This window comes from Myotis lucifugus, unplaced genomic scaffold (genome assembly GCF_000147115.1).
Source record: "Myotis lucifugus unplaced genomic scaffold, Myoluc2.0 scaffold_869, whole genome shotgun sequence".
Taxonomy (NCBI): Eukaryota; Metazoa; Chordata; class Mammalia; order Chiroptera; family Vespertilionidae; genus Myotis; species Myotis lucifugus.
Genome location: NW_005871917.1, coordinates 31,120 through 49,042, shown reverse-complemented (window position 1 = coordinate 49,042; position 17,923 = coordinate 31,120). Strand labels below are relative to the sequence as shown.

The following is a 17,923-nucleotide window of genomic DNA, read 5'->3' as shown; positions in this document are numbered from 1 at the left end:
AAAAGGCTCAGTGACCACCAAGGCCAAGCCTCACCTGACAAATGACCTCTTTGTCTCTCTCTGACCCAGGGTGCAAAATGTAAACCTCCACGCCACGGGTGTGCGTGTTCCGACAACAGCCAACCTGACCTGTGAAGTGTGAGCACAACCACCACAGGGCCCCGACTGTGGGAAAATGCAAGAAGAAACTACCCAGGGCCGGGCCTTTGGAGCCCGGGGCTCGTACCTTCCCCATCCCCAAGGGGCACCGCCAACACCTGTGAGTAGCTCGCTCCTCCCCCCCCGGCTTTTTGTGCGCGACGAGCGGCCGCTGTTCCTGTCCGAACGCAGCTGAGGCTCCCGGCCCTGTCTCCCCGCTTTTAAGCACATGTCAGCGCTGGGTCGTGTTCATGTCCGTCTGCCGGTGTCCACATCACGGGGGCCGGGAAGCGATGGAAATCGCAGGAGGAGTGTTTTTTCTGAGTGGGTGAAACAGGTGCTTTCTTTCCTCCCCCAAATTAGTTTCCTATAAAAATAACAAAGACATTCAAACTCTAACTCGATGTGAACCATAAATAACTTCTGGGAAAGTTTCTGAATATTTGCAGTCCCGTTTCTCACGCTGGGTGACCCGGGAGACACTTTGTTCAGAAATGCTTCCCTCTCCGATTTTAGCTGCAGCCCAACTTTGTCCAGTGAAATAATTGGCTTTTTCCAAACCCCTGTGGCTGAGATGTTCCTCGAGGCCTGGGTCCTGTTAGCAGAGGCGCCCTTTAGAACAGGGATGGGGAACGTCCAGCCCACGGGCCTTATGGCCGGTGAAATCATTCGGTCTGGCCCTGCCAAGGCATTAGAGGTGAGTTAATTAACTGTTTGACCAAATAGAACAGGCTAATTTTTAAGTTGATGATTTTGAATGGCCGGGGAATGATGTGATAAATATCCAAATGGCCCTTGGCAGGAAAAAGGTTCCCCACCCCTGGTTTAGATAAAGAGTGACTATAGGCGTACGAGGGCCACAATGAGAAAAGAAATGTTTGTGTCCCTGTGAAAAGAGCGAGGCATTCCCTGTGTTTACAGGACCCCTGGGGGGTGCCCCGTGACCACTCGCCTGTGCCCCCCTGAAACCACGCTGTGACACACTCCAGGAGAGAAGCCATCATTTCCAGATGATTCGCCCAATCCCAGGGATGGGCCCCTTCGCCACTTGCACAAGCCCAGAGTTGCCATTTTTCAAAAGCAGAGGAGGGGTGAGGTTGAGCCTACACCCACCCAGGTGAGAAGAAGCTACAAGAGCAGGAAAACTCACAAAGCCACCTGTTCCGTGCAGGCAGGGAATGTTACCAGGAGCCTCCAGGCCACAGCTGGGAGAAGCCAAACCCTAAAACCAGTACCACCGGCCCCAGGGCCTTGCCAAGGTAGACGTAAGAGCAGTGAGCCCAGTAACAAGCCGTGCAGTGTGGGGGCATGAAATGATGATGAAATTTCTCTGAACCAGAGGAAAAAATCGCTCAGTGTAAGGGGATTCGGTTTCTATCTGTGTTAAAGGGAAAAATGGCCATCCAGCTCCTGAAATTAATACACAAAGCCCTGTTGGGCAGAAATGTTGATTTTTCAGGGGGATTTTATTAACTGAGCCTCTCCCGGGCGTTCCTGGGTCGTCGTGGGCCATCGCTCATGAATTCCGAAGGAACCCCTGAGGTTATTTGTTCTGCTGCCCAGTGGCCGGCTATCTAAGCATCCCCATCGCCACGGTCGTCAAATTGAGTTTAAAAGCTCCCCACAGTGAAAATGGCTCCGATTTCATTCTCAGCGTCTGCCGCGTCTTCAGTGAGACAGGACGGAAGAAAGTCAAGTTCACCATCACTGGCGGGCATCCCGGCGGGCCCGCGGGGCGGGCCAACGTGTCCAGGCCACCAGAAGGGCGGCTGGGCACGCTGCTGTCCAAGGCGTTGGCTTCCATGCCAGCAGGGCCCTGTTCTTCTACCTGTCACTGTGCCTCCACGTCTGTTTATTTCAAGACAGTCGCACTGGGGAAACCTCCTTGTGGCAGCCACGCTTTTCATGGAAATGGAACGTCTTGTTCCGTTCTCCGTGGGAGCGACTGCACACCCCGCGTCGTTTGATTATTGCAGGACATCGGTCCACTCCCTGGCCCCAGGCAACCACCTCCGGGTTTCCTCGGCAACTCCATTGGCCATCCCCCTCTCCCTTTTTCCTGTCCTTCTAGAGACTCTGAAAAATAGGAAGGCGACAGGTGGGCACAGTGGCCAAGGAGGTTGGAGCTAATGTTTCAATTCTCAACGTGCAGGAAATCGGATTAAAGATCCTAGAGCTGCTGAACCGGTTTGACTCAATGGATAGAGCGTTGGCCTGCGGACTGAAGGGTCCGGGGTTCGATTCCGGTCAAGGGCATGTACATTGGTTGTGGGCACATCCCCAGTGGGGGGTGTGCAGGAGGCAGCTGGTCGATGTTTCTCTCTCATCGATGTTTCTAACTCTCTGTCCCTCTCCCTTCCTCTCTGTAAAAAATCAATAAAATATATTTTAAAAAAAAGATCCTAGAGCTTACCTACGATGGTCTTGTCTTGCAATGGAAACTTCTCACCATGGAACCAACCCCTTACCTGAAATCTCTGCCATATCAGACGGTGCTGCAACATGCCCATGGGTGAAAGGCAGCACTTCGGTGGCCTAGCACGCACGGGCTCCAGGACCCCACACCGGTCCGTCCATTCACTAGCCGTGTGACCTCGAAGAAGTCAACGAACCTCTCCAACCCTCGGCTTCCCCGCCTGGACTGTGAGGATCATGGCAGCGCCTGTCCCCGGGCATTCGAGAGAACTGAATAAGCTAATGCAGCAACGTGTGCGGCATGACACCGGCCACCCACTAGGTATTCAAACTAAGTTCATCTTTTGGCTTCTTTTCCTACACAGACTTGTCCCTATCGGAGGACACTTTTCATTGTTATCAAACTTATTTCTTAGCATCAATAGTGAGTGTCTCTGCATTTCCAACCATCTTCTTTCTCTTATTAAATAGAGAAAGCCTTACACTGGCCCCGGTTTCTTTTCCTGTCCAGGTCAGCATCATTAACTCCTTTTTCCAGGTGGTACGATGTTCACGTCTCTTACCTGGTTGCTTGCCCAGGAAATCGCTCTCATTTTTTTAGTGTGGGAATTTAAAGTCAAGCACAGGACTTGTAGCGCTGTTATGATTCTCATTGTATAGTGGCTTTTTCTTATGCATGTGCATACATGAGCTCACGGGCACGTGCGCGCGCAGCCTTCCCTCCACCCCCCCCCCATACACACACACACACACACACACACACACACACACACACACACCTGTGACTCCATTTGGTGAATTACAAGTCAGCTCTCGAGGAGGGACACTTAGGATATTCCATATCCTAATTCAAAAATGTAAAACCTCCGTCCTCTCAGCATCAACTTCTCGGTGACTCGGGGATGACGCCCATGCTGGGTAATCCCTGGATGTGCGCATCGAAATCTTCCCCTTATTTCTTTACAGAAATGGGTAGAAATGATGTTTTATCAGTAAGACATCTCTCTCCTTTTCCCTGTTGATCTTTATGCTGTTTCTGAGGGAATTCTGTTTTGAATGTTACTTCTTCTAGCTTCTGAGTCCACAGCAACTCTGTCCAGATTCTCTTGAGGCTCACTGACCAGCTCATGAATAGAAGTATTAAGTAGCACCTCTTTCAATTCTGATTCCCGTAGAATAACACACAATATTTTTCTACATAGATGCTGCAAACATAATAATCAACCTTAGAAACTATCACTCCAGGAAAGATCTATAATAATAAAAGCATAATATGCTAATTAGACCAGACAACCTTCCGGACAACCTTCCGACGAAGCCAGGGCTGCAAGGGCCGAGCCCCTTATATGAATTTCGTGCATCGGGCCTCTAGTAATATAATATTACCAAACTGCTTTCCATACTGTGTTCTCTGACCCTTAAAAGAATTTAATGGCCAAGAAATTTTGAAAAATGCTGTCCACTATCCTAACTCTTAGCTATTCACATTACCTTATTTAAAAAATTGGAGAATCCTGTAGTCAAGTAGCCAATTTAATCTACTGTTTCCCAGATTCCTTGTTCATGGGACACTAATAACTTTCTATTTCTAAACTACTCTTTGGGGGACAGGCTATTCTAATCCGTCTCTTCAGGCTGCAGATCGAAATGTCATGGAGGCAGACAGAAAGCCCAGCTAGTTGAGCTGTATTCAATCTTCCCCTTTCCCTCTACCTACACGGTCTGATATTCTCCCAAGAAAGAAAATTAAATTGGTCTGACACTGACATTATTTGTTTGCTCAGAAATCCAACTGGAGTTGTTGCACACTAGCCAGGGCCCCTCGGAGTGAGGGAAAGTAATTGGCGGCGGTTCCCTTCTTTTCTCTGGTATTCCATTTGCATTGACCGATTTCTATTTTCCCAGGTTAACACCTATGTGTCATCATCCAGACAATTTCCAACGTGCTCTCAGTGCGTTAGCTCATTCCTAACTCACAACAGCCTTATAGGAAGATGCTGCTGTTCTCACGCTGTAGACGTGGAAGCGGATGACGGTGGAGGGGAAGGAACCTTGGAGGTTTCCATAGCGAGTCAGGGTCCGAACCCAGCTGGGTCTTGACCCCATCTTGCTTCTCTGGGGACCTCAGTGGCTTCCTCTGGTCTCTGCTTCTCTCCCTGGATCTCTACTTGTTGTTTCTTTGCCTTCAAAGAACCCCCTTCTGCCCTTGCTTTACATTTTCTGACACCCCACCCCCCGCCTCTTCTCAATCTACAGGTGTTTTTTATTTCCTTGATATTCCGATCTATACCTGGGTTTTAGTTCTTCGTATTATTGGTTCAACAGTAATCTACCAATTACAGCCTGAGTTTTTCTAATGAATCCAGACAGTTTTTCCAGCTGTGCAAATCTCAAAGTCAACACCCTGGATACTGAAGTCATCCTTTCCCTTTGCTCTCCATGGAAATTCTGCTCATTTTCAAGTCTGCTCTTCAATGTCAGCTCCTCAGCGGAGCCTCCCTAGGCTCTCCCATGCCACATCAATTGCTCTTTCCTCTCTGGAGTCTTGGCAATGTATGGACACTTACAATTGATTATCTATCACCAAAATTCTAATAATAATGACAGTTACTCTTGATTAAGCTTGCCAGAGGCTTTTAGACTTTGGGAAGTGCTTTGTGTGCTTTCTTGCATTCAATCCTCCCTGTTCCCCCCCACCCCACCCCCCCACCCCCATTTTACAAATAAGGAGACACAAGCACAGAGAGGTTAGTTAGGTGCCTCCAGGTCCCACAGCGAATGCATGACAGAGCAAGATTTAAACTCAGCTCTGTTTGACTTCAGGAGCTAAAATGCTAGCCATTTAAGAATGGGGCCATCTATTTTCTATAAGTGTTTATGGAATTAATTATCAGGTGAACGAATAAGTGAACCGAAAGAACCCTATCATGCCCCTGTGGGTACGTTGACCTCCTGTGGACGTTCCTGTGTCTCCTGGAAAATGTGGCCTTCGCTGCTCATCGGCTCTAACACAAGGGCCCCAGGGGACCCAGTCTCCTAAGGAGGAGACCCCCTGAGAACGTGAAGGGAACACGGTAGGAGAAAGACTCGCTTTGTTTCCCTGGCTGCTCATGGCCCATCCAGCCGTCTGGAGATGACACACTGCCCGGCTGGTTTTCACAGGCCTCCCCAAGTGGCATTCCTGGCCTCGGCGACCGGACCACCAACCTTCCAGATGCAGAGCCTGTCGGCCCAATAAGAGAGGACCTTCCTTGCAGAGCCTTAGGTGTATGAACCAGCCTGTGGGCCCGATCTAGAAAACCCCGAATGCCAAACTATCCATGCAACCACCAGCCTGCAGTCTCTTATCGGAGGCTCACGAGGCCAGATAGGCCCTGGAATTCAAAAGCTTTAGCATTTTGAAGGGTCATGCAGCGTGCCTACCTTACATGGCAACAACACCCACAGCTGAACAGCAGGTAGCACCACTCAATTCAAATCCCAGTCTCTTTCCCAACGTACTGACATGATCGTGGGCAAGCTCTTCATGTGTGAGTTTCTCCCACTCACGAAATACACCCGAGTGTTGACCTCATTGGGTTGTCATAAAGGTGAAACAAATTCATGCATGTGAGGCATCTGTAAGAGTGGCAGGAACACAGTCAGCGCACAATGTCATTAGAATTTCACTGAGATGCCGCACGAGGACCCATCCCAGTCTGGTCAGCAGTGTCTCCCTTTGGTGACAGCTCAATGGGGGAGATAGAGTGTGTCCACATGTCAGTTGCTCCCCCACAGTATGGAAGGACTGTTCCGGTGTCCGGACTGCCGCAGTCCTTAGGACCAGTGTAGTCTCTCCCCTGTGAGTCGGTCTCCTTGCGGAGCCAGATAATCATCAGAAGGCTGCTTGCCAAGCACGGGGTCACGAAATGTAAATGACTCGAATGCTAATAACATTAGGTGGAAACACCCTGACACATGCCTCTGACCACAGGGCCAGTATCAACGGCACAGAGGTCAAGGTGGGAGGTTCCCCATCCCTCTTCCTGAGACACTGCTAGGCCACCCTGCCACCACGTGCCTCAGGATGCCCCTCTTCCGTCTATTCTTCACAGATGGCAATCAATCCGCTAAGGCCACCTCTGTTGTTTGTCATGTACACTCAGGCCCCAGAGCCCTTCTGTTGGCATAAGGTGACTTTAGCCATCTCTGATTGGATCCCCTGTATGATGATGCCACAGCGCAATGCTGGGAAGGCGGTCTTTCCTTCACCTTCAAGTTCCTGGAAGACAGCTCTGTACAGCCATTTGGACCAGGGACCAGGGCTGGGAGGGCGTCGGAAGTAATGGCAACAGAACACACCCGTGTTCTTCCTCATCACCTGCGTCTTCATTGGCGAGGCTTTTGCAGGTAGAGCTCCTGATGGCCGCAGTCTGGTCACTTATTCGATGGGCCTTTTTCTAACCATCTGTCCCGTGGCTTAGGGGCACTGTCACTGGTGTGAGATAGGATCTCACCCATTGACTCATCCCCCACCCCGAAGAAACCCACTTTCAAGAAATGAACTGCATTCCTATCTCAGTTCCTTCAACATTTGAAAGATTCCTCGTGACTTGCTCGAAGCTCTTTTAATAGATGCAGTGGGTTTTTTAAATTCTTCACCAGTTGTCTGTGGGGAACCAAAACCCAGGTGTTTGGACATTAAATAAGAAACATGAGGGAAAGAATAACATTTGAAACGACACCAGTAGACATCCCTTGGCAGTCAGCTGTTCTCAACTTCAAAAAGCTCTATTCCAACCAGCAGTCGAAAAAAATCTTTGCGAAGCAATTCCCATTTGACAGCAGTGGAGGAGGACGTGCTCACCTGGTGACATCTCACAAAAAGGCCAGCCGCGGCGTGAGGAAGAGGCTGAATGTTAAGCACCCACATGTCAGCTGATGGAAAACAGGATCGCATGATAGCCCTGCTTAGGGGATCTGTCGCTGCAGCGAACACGGCTCTCTGCACGGGGCTCCCCGAAGGAACGGAGACAGTTTTGCATGAGTCTGAGGTGCTTTACTGCAGCAAAGGCTTCATCAGTCTTGGAGGTTGGCTCTCCATGGCGGGGGGCCCGCGCACCCTGAGAACTGAGAACTTCGCTTTGCATTATGCATGGCCCTGTAGCTCCCCTTGAGTTTGCAAGCGCATGAGACGTCTCTTCCTGCGGCCCAGCTTCCATTCTCTCTGACGGATTACAAAAGGCAAGCAGCTGCCCCCAGTGGAGCAGGGCTTTCAATCACGGGGAAATTTGGAGCCTCCTGCCATTGATACTAAAATGATGATGCGGCCATCATTCCTCACTCAACAGGGGATTTGCAAAGGAAAGAAAATTTCAGTACCAAGTCACTGTCGGTTGTGGCAAGGCAGCCGACGGAGCGTGGGGTCAGGAGTTCAGCTCCCCTCTGCAGAGAGCGCCTGCAGCTTGAGCTGCTGCACGGACGGCGCTGGAACGTGGAAATGGAAATTGAGGTCTCCAGTTTGGGTTGCTCAGTGATCAATAATTGAGCTGAAGCCCCATAAACTCTGTTCATTTAAAACTGAAAGATTCTGGCCCAGCCACCATGCATCAGTGGTTGAGTGTTGACCTATGAACCAGGAGGTCACGGTTCAATTCCTGGTCAGGGCACAGGCCCGGGTTGTAGGCTCAATCCCCAGTGTGGGGCGTGCAGGAGGCAGCCGATCAATGGTTCTCTCTCATCATGGATGTTTCTATCTCTCTCTCTCTCCCTTCCTCTCTGAAATCAATAAAAATATATTTTAAAAATAAAGATAAATAAAATCTAGAGAATTTTAATGTATCTAATAATGGAACATAGGATCTCATTCCTTCCAAGGTGTTAATAAGGAATGGCAAGTTTTTATTTCTCCTTCTCCCCTCCCTTTGAAGAAATAAGAAAAACAGCTCTTGGTTTTAAAGAAAACAAAGCTAGGAATCTACAGGGATCAATTAAAATAAGCAGAGGGCAGTCGTTCAAAAAAATAAATACTAAAATAGAAGTTTAATGATTCCTACAGTTACCACCTGCTCGTACACTTCACGATGTAACCAGCACGTCCGAACAGCTCATTAACAGCTGCCTGGTATGGACTGTGTACGTGTGTCAGACACTTTTATGGATTAGCCCATTCAACGCGCACAGCAGCCCTTTGCGGTAGACATCATTAGCCCCTCTCCAGTGAGGAAACGGGTAGAGCTGGGGAGCTTGCCCGCAGTCACCCAGCTTATCGGGGGCAGAGCAGGGCTGTCCCTCAGTGCAGTCTGACTTCCATCTCATGCTCTCAACCCGAATTTAGTGGAGAAGATATAAATCTCTGACTGTTAATTGGCGATATCTATCATGGGGTTGCTTGTTTGATGAACCAACTGCATCAATAATCGTCATCATAGCAAAGATGGAGCTAGCACAGACTACCTGCCAAGCCGTGTTTTGAGTGCTTTGCATATGTCAATTTCTGTCATCTTTGCAAACACTATGAGGCAGGAAACCGAGCCTCCTGGAGCCTTAGCAACTTACCCCAAGGTCACACAGGCAGCGAGTGCAAGAGCAAGGCTCCCAACCCGGACAGCTGGTGCCTCTGCTCTTGGCCAGGAGTCTTCTTTTTTTTTATATATATATATTTTTATTGATTTCAGAGAGGAAGGGAGAGGGAGAGATAGAAACATCAATGATGAGAGAGAATCATGGATCAGCTGCCTCCTGCACCAGTGGGGATCAAGCCCACAACCAGGGCATGTGCCCTTGACCAGAGTCGAACCCAGGACCTTTCAGTCCACACGCTGACGCTCTATCCACTGAGCCAAATCGTCTAGGGCATTGGCCAGGAGTTCTCATCTGGATGCACACTACATCCATGCCCACGGTTATTCCAAGTTCAGTGCGTTCTGAAATGGTTCCACCACCTTCGAACAACTTGGAAAAATCTATGAAGTCCATGATCAATGGAAACAACCTAGTGTATTCTCGAATTAAGTTTCTATTACGGAGTTTAATCCACATATCTGATGAGTAAAAGAGGAATAAGAAATGATGGTTATGTGACATTAATCAAATAACAGGCTAAATGACTGCACCCGCTAACAGGTACTTCTCATAACACATAGAAAGAGACCTATTCCATGATGCGGGTCTATTTGCAGAGGCCCATGCTGTGTCTCCCATGCCCTCTAACTGAACGGAATAGAAACCTAATTTTAGGTCGTTTCCCCCCAATGCCCATTCCCCCTTTCCCTTATAATCCAGGGCTCCACTCGGGCCCCCATTAGCCTGCCAATCTTTTTAAAATCCTGATTTCTGGGCCTCATTCTCCGGAAATTCTGTTTCTTTGTGATGGGGTGGGGCCACCACATTAGTAACAAAGAAACAGAATTTCCGGAGGATGTGGCCCAGAAATCAGGATTTTAAAAAGATTCCCAGGTGCTTCTAATGTGCAGCCAAGGTTGAGAACCACTGTTATAGGCAAACACAACATGGTTGATATGAAGCTGCCTTGAGCCAGCTGTGCAAGTCGAGCCTTGATTTCCTACCGGGGATGAGTTCTGGAGTTCTCCAGGGAAAGCAACATGGCTTCCTCGGAGGGCTGGATACGCTGCTTTCTCTGTGCTGATGTCCTCGTGATCTGAATGTTATCGCGTGTTATGTTTCAATATTTTATATTGAGCTCACGACGCCGTGCGCTAATACATGTCTAACAGCTTTTCTTTCTCTTTTTTCTTTTTCCCTAGGCATCCCCAGTATCTCCAGTATTGGTAGTAAGTAAAAAAAAAAAAAAAAAATCACCAAGCAGTCGAGGCTCGCTTCGCTTTGTTGTTCCGCTCCTCAGATCCACTTTCCCCGCCTCCATTTCTGATACGAGCATTTTCTCAGTGGAGTGAATTGTTGGGTTTGTTCTCGGGTGAGATGGTTCCCTGGTAGAGCCTGTGGATCAGGCACAGCCCAGCTGTCCTTCATTTTGATCAATGAGGGCCTGCTTCACAGAGGTGCCATTACTTAAGGCACCTTAGTGGTCGGCAAACTCATTAGTCAACAGAGCCAAATATCAGCAGTACAACGATTGAAATTTCTTTTGAGAGCCAAAATTTTTAAACTTAAACGATATAGGTAGGTACATTGTTATTAACTTAATTAGGACACTCCTAAGGCTTAGGAAGAGCCACACTCAAGGGGCCAAAGAGCCGCATGTGGCTCGCCAGCCGCAGTTTGCCGACCACTGCTAGCTCATTGAGCGAAAAGAGGAGCAGTCCTATTTACCCAACTTAGTAACCAGCAACCCAATTGAACGCTCTCCCCTGGACGGGGGACGGTTTCCACCGTCATTTAGAAAATCAGAGAACAGATGCCAGTGAACGCTTGCGTGTTCCTTAGGATCCAAGGAGAATCCCCGGAAGCCGGGGGAGGGATTGTGTTATCCCAGCAGCGTCAGTCAGTCGTGGCGAAGGCCTGAAAGGAGCAGGTTTCTGACCCTGATCCGTCTTTCTGGAGGAATGGAGGGGCAAAGGAATCAGTCTGCCTCTCCCTGCTAAATTACCGAGAGCCAGGTTTTCCTGATCACTTAGCTTTAAGTTTGCTAGAGAAGAGGGATTTAAAAAAAAATACATGCAGCATGGAGGAGTCAGGCTACTAGGAATTTCCGCGGGAAATCTTTTCGTGGAAATATAAGTAATGGAAAGGAAGATGCCCTTCGGCCCTCTGGGGAAGTCAGGCCCAGTGCCCCTGCAAAGAGCCCTTCCCAGCTGTCCCGGGAGAATGGCCTGGAGCTTCCTCATACAGAAACCAAGGACCCCTGACATGAGCCTGAAAAGCTGATAAGGCCCCAGAACTTTGCAGAATTGCACCTATTTTTACACATTGCACCCTTTCTGGTGGCTCCAACCTCTGGCTCCTGCGTAAGGAAAGGGAAAGCAAGCCCTGAGGAAGGCAAGGCTCCACACTGGGAGGAGAGGAATTCTCACAGTGTCTCCCCCTCCCTGGCCTCGGGCGGTGCGGAGTGATCGCAGGGTGAGAGCTGAAGCGAGACCATCCCCCTTCTCCGATCATTTAGGTAAAACGCTTCCCAAGCCTCATAAGTGCCAGTCAGGTGTTCCCACTCACAAAGCAACCAGTTTACCCCAGCCTGGCCCGCCCGGATGCGGATTGGTTAAGCCTGGCCTGGTCGGGGCAGGTGCCGGGGCCGAGATAATTGGCGGCTCCGTAAACAGCGGGCGTGCTCTCAGCCACGTGGAGGCCGACTCGAGCCATGAGCCACGCTGCGTCCTCCTCCCCGCGGCCTTGCTGCTGGGAGAGCCTCAGCGCTGCCACTTGCAGATGAGCAGGACACGACCCAGATGCAGGCCTTGAGGTACAGTAGCATGGACGAGCCTGGGGGTGGATGATTGGCCTGTAGTGCAACAGAAACGTATGTGCTTCCCCACGGTTTGGTTGATGAAACCAAATCACGGAGTTCTAGTATATTCTCCGATTTCTAGGCAAATTTCCCTTTTCAGCTTCTACCTAATTCTCCACCTACTGAAATATCTAGGAAATGGCTCCACGGATGGTAGAGAATTGTCCTGTATTACACTCCTAGATCCTTTATGTCTTTGGAATTCCTACTCATCTCCCAGCCTCGCTTATGTCTTTTGCCATAAAGTCTATGAATAATAGCAGCCAGTCTTCGGCTTGCCCTGTCCTCGGCACTGCCCGTGGCGCCCTTTGGGGGGGGGGGGGGCGCTTCAGATGTGCAGGACCTGCAGCGCTCAGAGGCTGACTTTTCACTGTAGACACCCCCACAACTTGCTCCTTTCAGGCCTTGCGGGTCGCAGTTGAGAGCAGACAGGGAACCCCAGGAAGCAAGCGGAGGCAGAGGGCTGAGCCCGCTGTGGCCATCGGCCTGTCTGACGTTTCAGAAATGGACGGATGGAAAGTGGTTCTCGGGGGCTGGGTGTGTTTCTGTGTGGGCGTGTCGGGCGTGCTGCATGGATCTCTCACTGTACTGCTCACGGGACATCTCATCCTGCAGCCTTCACCTCATGCCTCATCTCCGAGCATCAGCAGATGTTGACCTTTTATACACCCAGTCGGGAAATCCCAGTTCTGCGGGGCTTTGTTTTGATTTTGAAACCACTGGTGACCCGAAAGGATGCTGCGTTGTGCCTTGGGGAAATGTGTTCGGCTTTATTATTTATTAGGAAAATTTAGCTCCTGCATCCCTAACCAAAACCCTCTAGCAGATAACGTGGTCGCCTGTGCCCTGCCTTCACTGGGCCTCTGGCTGTTCTCCGTGGAGTGCAGTGGGTGTTTCCTTAGATTTTTTTTCTAAGGACATAAGAGTTTCTGGGGTCACCCAACATCACGCAGAACTAGCTTGCTTGTTGCCTAGCCTTCAGGTCCAGAGATGTGCAATAAAACCATCAGACATGACTGTATCTCGAGGCTGCTTTAATGCCATTCACACGGTTCCTTCTTTGTGGGCGCATAAGGCACTCTGCCCGGTTCCTTTCCTCAGGAATTCATGGTAGCTGACTAGCTGCCCGTTCCAGAGGGCACAGGAAGGGCGGTTCTAAGGTACAAACCGTGGCCAGGGCTGTTCCCTTTATCCCACAGAAGGAATCAATGAACATAGTTCCACCGAGTATATATAGAAAGCTGCCCTTACAGCAGGTGTATCACTCAGGAGACCCATCATCAAAGTGCATCTCAAGGAAATCGAATGATGTCTATTATCGACGTAAATTATTAACGTATGTAACCGTAAGTTCGCATACATACAAGGGCTAAAGATTTTGGAGCCCTGATAGAGGTCGGTATTAAGTTGGGTTCAAATGCGTGGACAGAGTGGTCATCCTTTCTGATCATCTGCTAGAAGTTTTTGATACAAATTTCCCATTAAGGTCATTGGTACCTGCTGTTGTCTTTCTATAAGGAAGTAGGTTGTCCACTCATCCCCAAAGGTCCTGGATTTCTGAAAATTCAGTCATTTCTGTGTGCTTTGGCCACTGCTGAAAAAACACTGGTGATGTTGTCAGCAATGAATGAATCCCGAAATAGATCATCCCTAGGCGCCCTGTTTACCTGCCGGGGTAGTAGTAATTGATTCAGGTTTTTCTTTTTTCTCTTAATGTATTTATGCCCTTATAAGCAAACTCACGATTTATTCAAGTGAACATTTGTTGATGCTGTTGATCCAAATTAATAGTTGGTTTGGTGTGGGCGTCTTTGTTAAGGTGGCAAGCTAATTGTTACCTCCTAACGTATATTATCTGATCCTTCATCCTGAAAAGCAAGTGAATTCGCTAATTATGTCTTTATAACAGTATCTTATAAAGAACATAATTAGAACCACAAGCATTGGCCTAATGTGCAAGTAGGTTTGTGTGGGTGATTATCGCTTTAAAAAGGGATGAGTTGGAGGTTAAAGGCAGGCCATCCGTTGAAATGAAAGATCACGTCCGAAAACACCATTTCAGAAAACTTACAATTTTTTTTTAATAAATCCAAATATTTCTTTGAAAAGGAACAAAAGAGAGAGAGGAACATTCTGTGAACCCAAGTAAACATGATTTCCTTAAATGACTTTCAGATGATTGGCATGAAAAGCATAGACCAGTGGTTCTCCACCTTGGCTGCACATTAGAATCACCTGGGAATCTTTTTAAAATCCTGATTTCTGGGGGCCCACCCCATAACAAAGAAACAAAATTTCCGGAGGATGAGGCCCAGAAATCAGGATTTCAAAAAGATTCCCAGGTGATTCTAATGTGCAGCCAAGATTGAGAACCACTGGCCTAGGCCATGGGTGGAGGTGTTTGGCCATCCCCTCCTCTCCAACTCGCTCAATTCGAGACGACCGTTCACATAAGGGAAATAATGCCGTTTTCCTGTTTGCTCTTACCATGAGCACGGCCTTCGTCACAGCGTTAAAGGTCCACTCTAATGTGATGTAATTGGCAGGACGAGGAAACAAGGGCAGTGTTACCTGCAGGGTCCAGCCGCCTGTTGGGAAAGCCCGGGCGTGTTTTCATGCTGGAAGACATTAGAGCTGGAGACCTTGTCCAAGCTGTTCTCCAGGCAGCATCCAGATATTTCTGTTCGCGACCGATTTACGGAGGAGAGCTGGGTCGTGAGGAGAATCACAAGGTCAGCCATGTGCCCACCCGAGGTTATTAGCCACCGTGTTCACGCTCCGCAGGGAGCTGCCGTGTTTGCTTTCCCCCTTCGCTTTAATACTTCTAAATCCCTCCAATAAAAGTTTCATTTGAATTGCCCTTTAACTAATTAGGTTTTATATAACGAGGTGGGGGAAGGATCAGGCTAGCGTAGCTCTGCGACAAAGCCGCATTCATTGGGAACTGTTTGCTGATGTTCTAGGAGGAGAGCGGAGGGACTCAGATCTCTCCTGTCCCCGGTACCCTCATCTCAGATCCATTTCATTCTGTGTAACTAGCATCTCGCGTCCATGAAACCTTGGTGGTTACCCGACAGTTGAATGAACATTAGGACATAGCTGCTTCCTTAATCCTGAAGATTCAATCAACTATTTCAATGAAGAAGGAGGAAGTACCCCCTTCCTTAAAAAAAAAAAAATCTGAGAGGCTTCGTGAATTTTATTGACTACAATTGCCCACCTTGAGCAAATTGACTTTGTTTCAGGCGTTCATCTTGTCCCAGGTGATTTTCGAATGCTGAGCCACTTTTTAAGTGTGAGCTGCTATCTGTACCTTATCTCCATGGAGTGGGGGTAACCTGGAAATTTCTAGCTTAAACCAAGATTTGCCAAGATCTCTGAATGGTCCTGGGGTGCATCTTCCGACATGGAGCTGTGAACCCCACACTCAGAGTGTGGGTGTCATTGGCCTCCTGGGGTACCAGTGGCGAGCTGGCCAGTGAGCAGCTCCACTTCCTGGGAAGCATGAGACGGAGCTGCTGCTCAGAAGGAGGGGAATGTTCCCTCGTGTCTACAGGACTCCATTTCCGAGGGTTGAAAGTGAGGTTCAGTGAGCGAGGGGCTCGCCCATGTAACAAGGCCAGGAAGGCCCATCTAGCTCCCACAGCTCAAGCTCATAGCATTAGACCAAGGGGAAGAGAGAAGTCAGAAGGGACATCTGGATTTATTGATTCTACTGCAGACCCCTTCCAACCCCTGGCCCTGCACCTGCGGCCTCTTGGTCCCTGAACGATCCATTTCTGTGCAGGGAACTTCAATGACCTGGGAAAACACAGAAATCCATATTTTGTTTAAATATACCTTTATTGATTTCAGAGAGGAAGGGAGAGGGAGAAGGAGGGAGGGAGGGAGGGAGAGAGAGAAACATCAATGATGAGAGAGTTCATGGACTGGCTGCCTCCTGCACACCCCCTACTGGGGATTGAGCCTGCACCCGGGCATGTATCCTGACTGGGAATCGAACCATGACCTCCTGGTTCATAGGTCGATGCTCAACCACTGAGCCACGCTGTCCGGGCCATATTTTTGTTACAGAAGTTACAGGGACCACGTCTGAGGAGAGGGGGTCGGGGACTGTGTTCCTCTGGCACCGACTTCCCCAGCATGCTGAGGAAGAGGGAGAAGGCGTAGATATCAGATGTATTGCAGAACACAGAACATTTCATGAAATAAGCCACGCAGATTAGAAAACATGCTTGCCCATAGCCTGTGACAGTAAAAACCTTTTTTTAAAAAAAATCAGGACAGTTGCTTACAGCAAAATAAAATTGCGTGTCATCTCAAGGACAGACCCACCGCTGTCACCTGACCGCTATCCTCCCACCGGTTTAACGAGGCTTGTTTCTGAGAGCAGGCAGCAGGCTGTGAAGATGGGAAGATTACCCCAGGGCCTGGGGATTTCTGTTGGAAAGCTTTAGGGCTTTGTATGGATTCCTGTCTAGGCATCCATAATGCTGTCTCGGGGTCCCCTGAGGATCAGCCACAGTCACTGTACCTACCCGAGGGGCCCTGGGACTCTGCCTCCACCCGAGACGCTCCCCGAAGTGGCACATTGAACGAGGGCTCACCAGCCCCCTCTCCGCAGTGGCTTTTTCTGCCCAGGGTGGCTCCCTGTGCGCCCCTCTCCCACCCCCCACCGCCCAATCGTAGAACCCAAATATCACATAAAAGTTAGTGTTTTTAGGCACCTTCAGGAGCATTGTTCCAACATCATTTTACAGAGGAGGCCACTACGGCTAAAGGTCAGCTGTGTCCCATCTCAGCTCAGTGTCCAATTTCTAAACCAGGACCCCTCCCATGGCACCATGACATTGGGTTGTTGCCGTCTCGTCTCATTCAGCATGGAACACGGTGGAGTAGGCTGTTCTAGAAAAAAAAAAGCATAGGAAAGCGTGATCACGATTTACTCTGCATTTCAAGGGTGTCCACAGAGTGAGGTGCACGCTGCCTACGGTTCATGCTGAGTGAACGCCTTGTATGATAGATAGAAGACAAGGTAATATTCTAGAACAACCCCACTTAGCCGTCCACTTCAAGCTTGCTGTCAGCCTGACACACTATGGACTCAGCAACAGACAGTCAGGTTTGGCAATTCTCACATCGTTCTTCCCAACGTGCAGCACAGAGAGTTTTCCTGGGGGTGCAGAGGAGAAAGAACAGACCCTTCCAGAGCCCCATGCTTAGAACCAGAATCTCCGTCTTTCTGATTCATGGGAATGAATTTCGAGTGTCACAGCCAAATGGTCACATCACCGTTTCCTGAGTTCGCTCGTGAATGAAAAAGAAAAAGTCAGTCGGGCAGGATACGTGTGGATGCACAGTCTAAACCGACGTGCTTCCAAACTTGCAAGAAACTCGAAAATTAACATTTGATCTTTAAATGTTAAATATCAACTCTTTTTCGCAGGATTCCAAAAATAATTTCTATTGCTCCCTGAATAGTATTCATCGATGTTGGCCCTGGAACTGGGTTGTTCCCTACAGTAAGCTTTTTTTTAACGTATCAGAACCACTTGCTTTGGGAACAGCTAAAGTTGCAAAAAATAGGAGGCACAACCATTATTTTCTCAACTTCCACTCAGCAGGAACTGTTCAGGCGACAGTTATCTGATTTCTATTACAATGGCACCCACAATTAGAATAACAAGAGCTGACATTTACTGAAAGCTCACTGCAGTGACAAGCAAATATTAACTCTGTAGTCCTGACAGGGACCAGCAGGTAGCATCATCCCCCTCCCACAGGTGAGAAAGCTTAGACCCGGAGAAGGTGAGGAACTTGTCCAGGTGGTAGAGCTGGGATGCAAATCGATGTGTTACCATTTTTTCCTATTTGTAATTTCTAACTCCTCAAACCAAGTGGCCCACGGGTAAAAATTCTCAGAAGCTTCATGTTATGCAAAGAATTTTTATTGGAATGGCATAGGAT

General features: G+C 48.8%; 1 protein-coding gene across 1 annotated transcript in view; it reads left to right on the top strand.

Annotated features, from left to right (window-relative positions):
* LOC102421049 (netrin-G1) overlaps positions 1–17,923 on the top strand; it is a gene marked incomplete at its 3' end in the record, with an annotated part of 118,680 nt that overhangs the window by 80,700 nt on the left and 20,057 nt on the right. Inside the window, 3 exon segments of the mRNA XM_023747415.1 lie at positions 70–175; positions 178–259; positions 10,299–10,325. Coding sequence (XP_023603183.1) covers positions 70–175; positions 178–259; positions 10,299–10,325 — 215 coding nt within the window.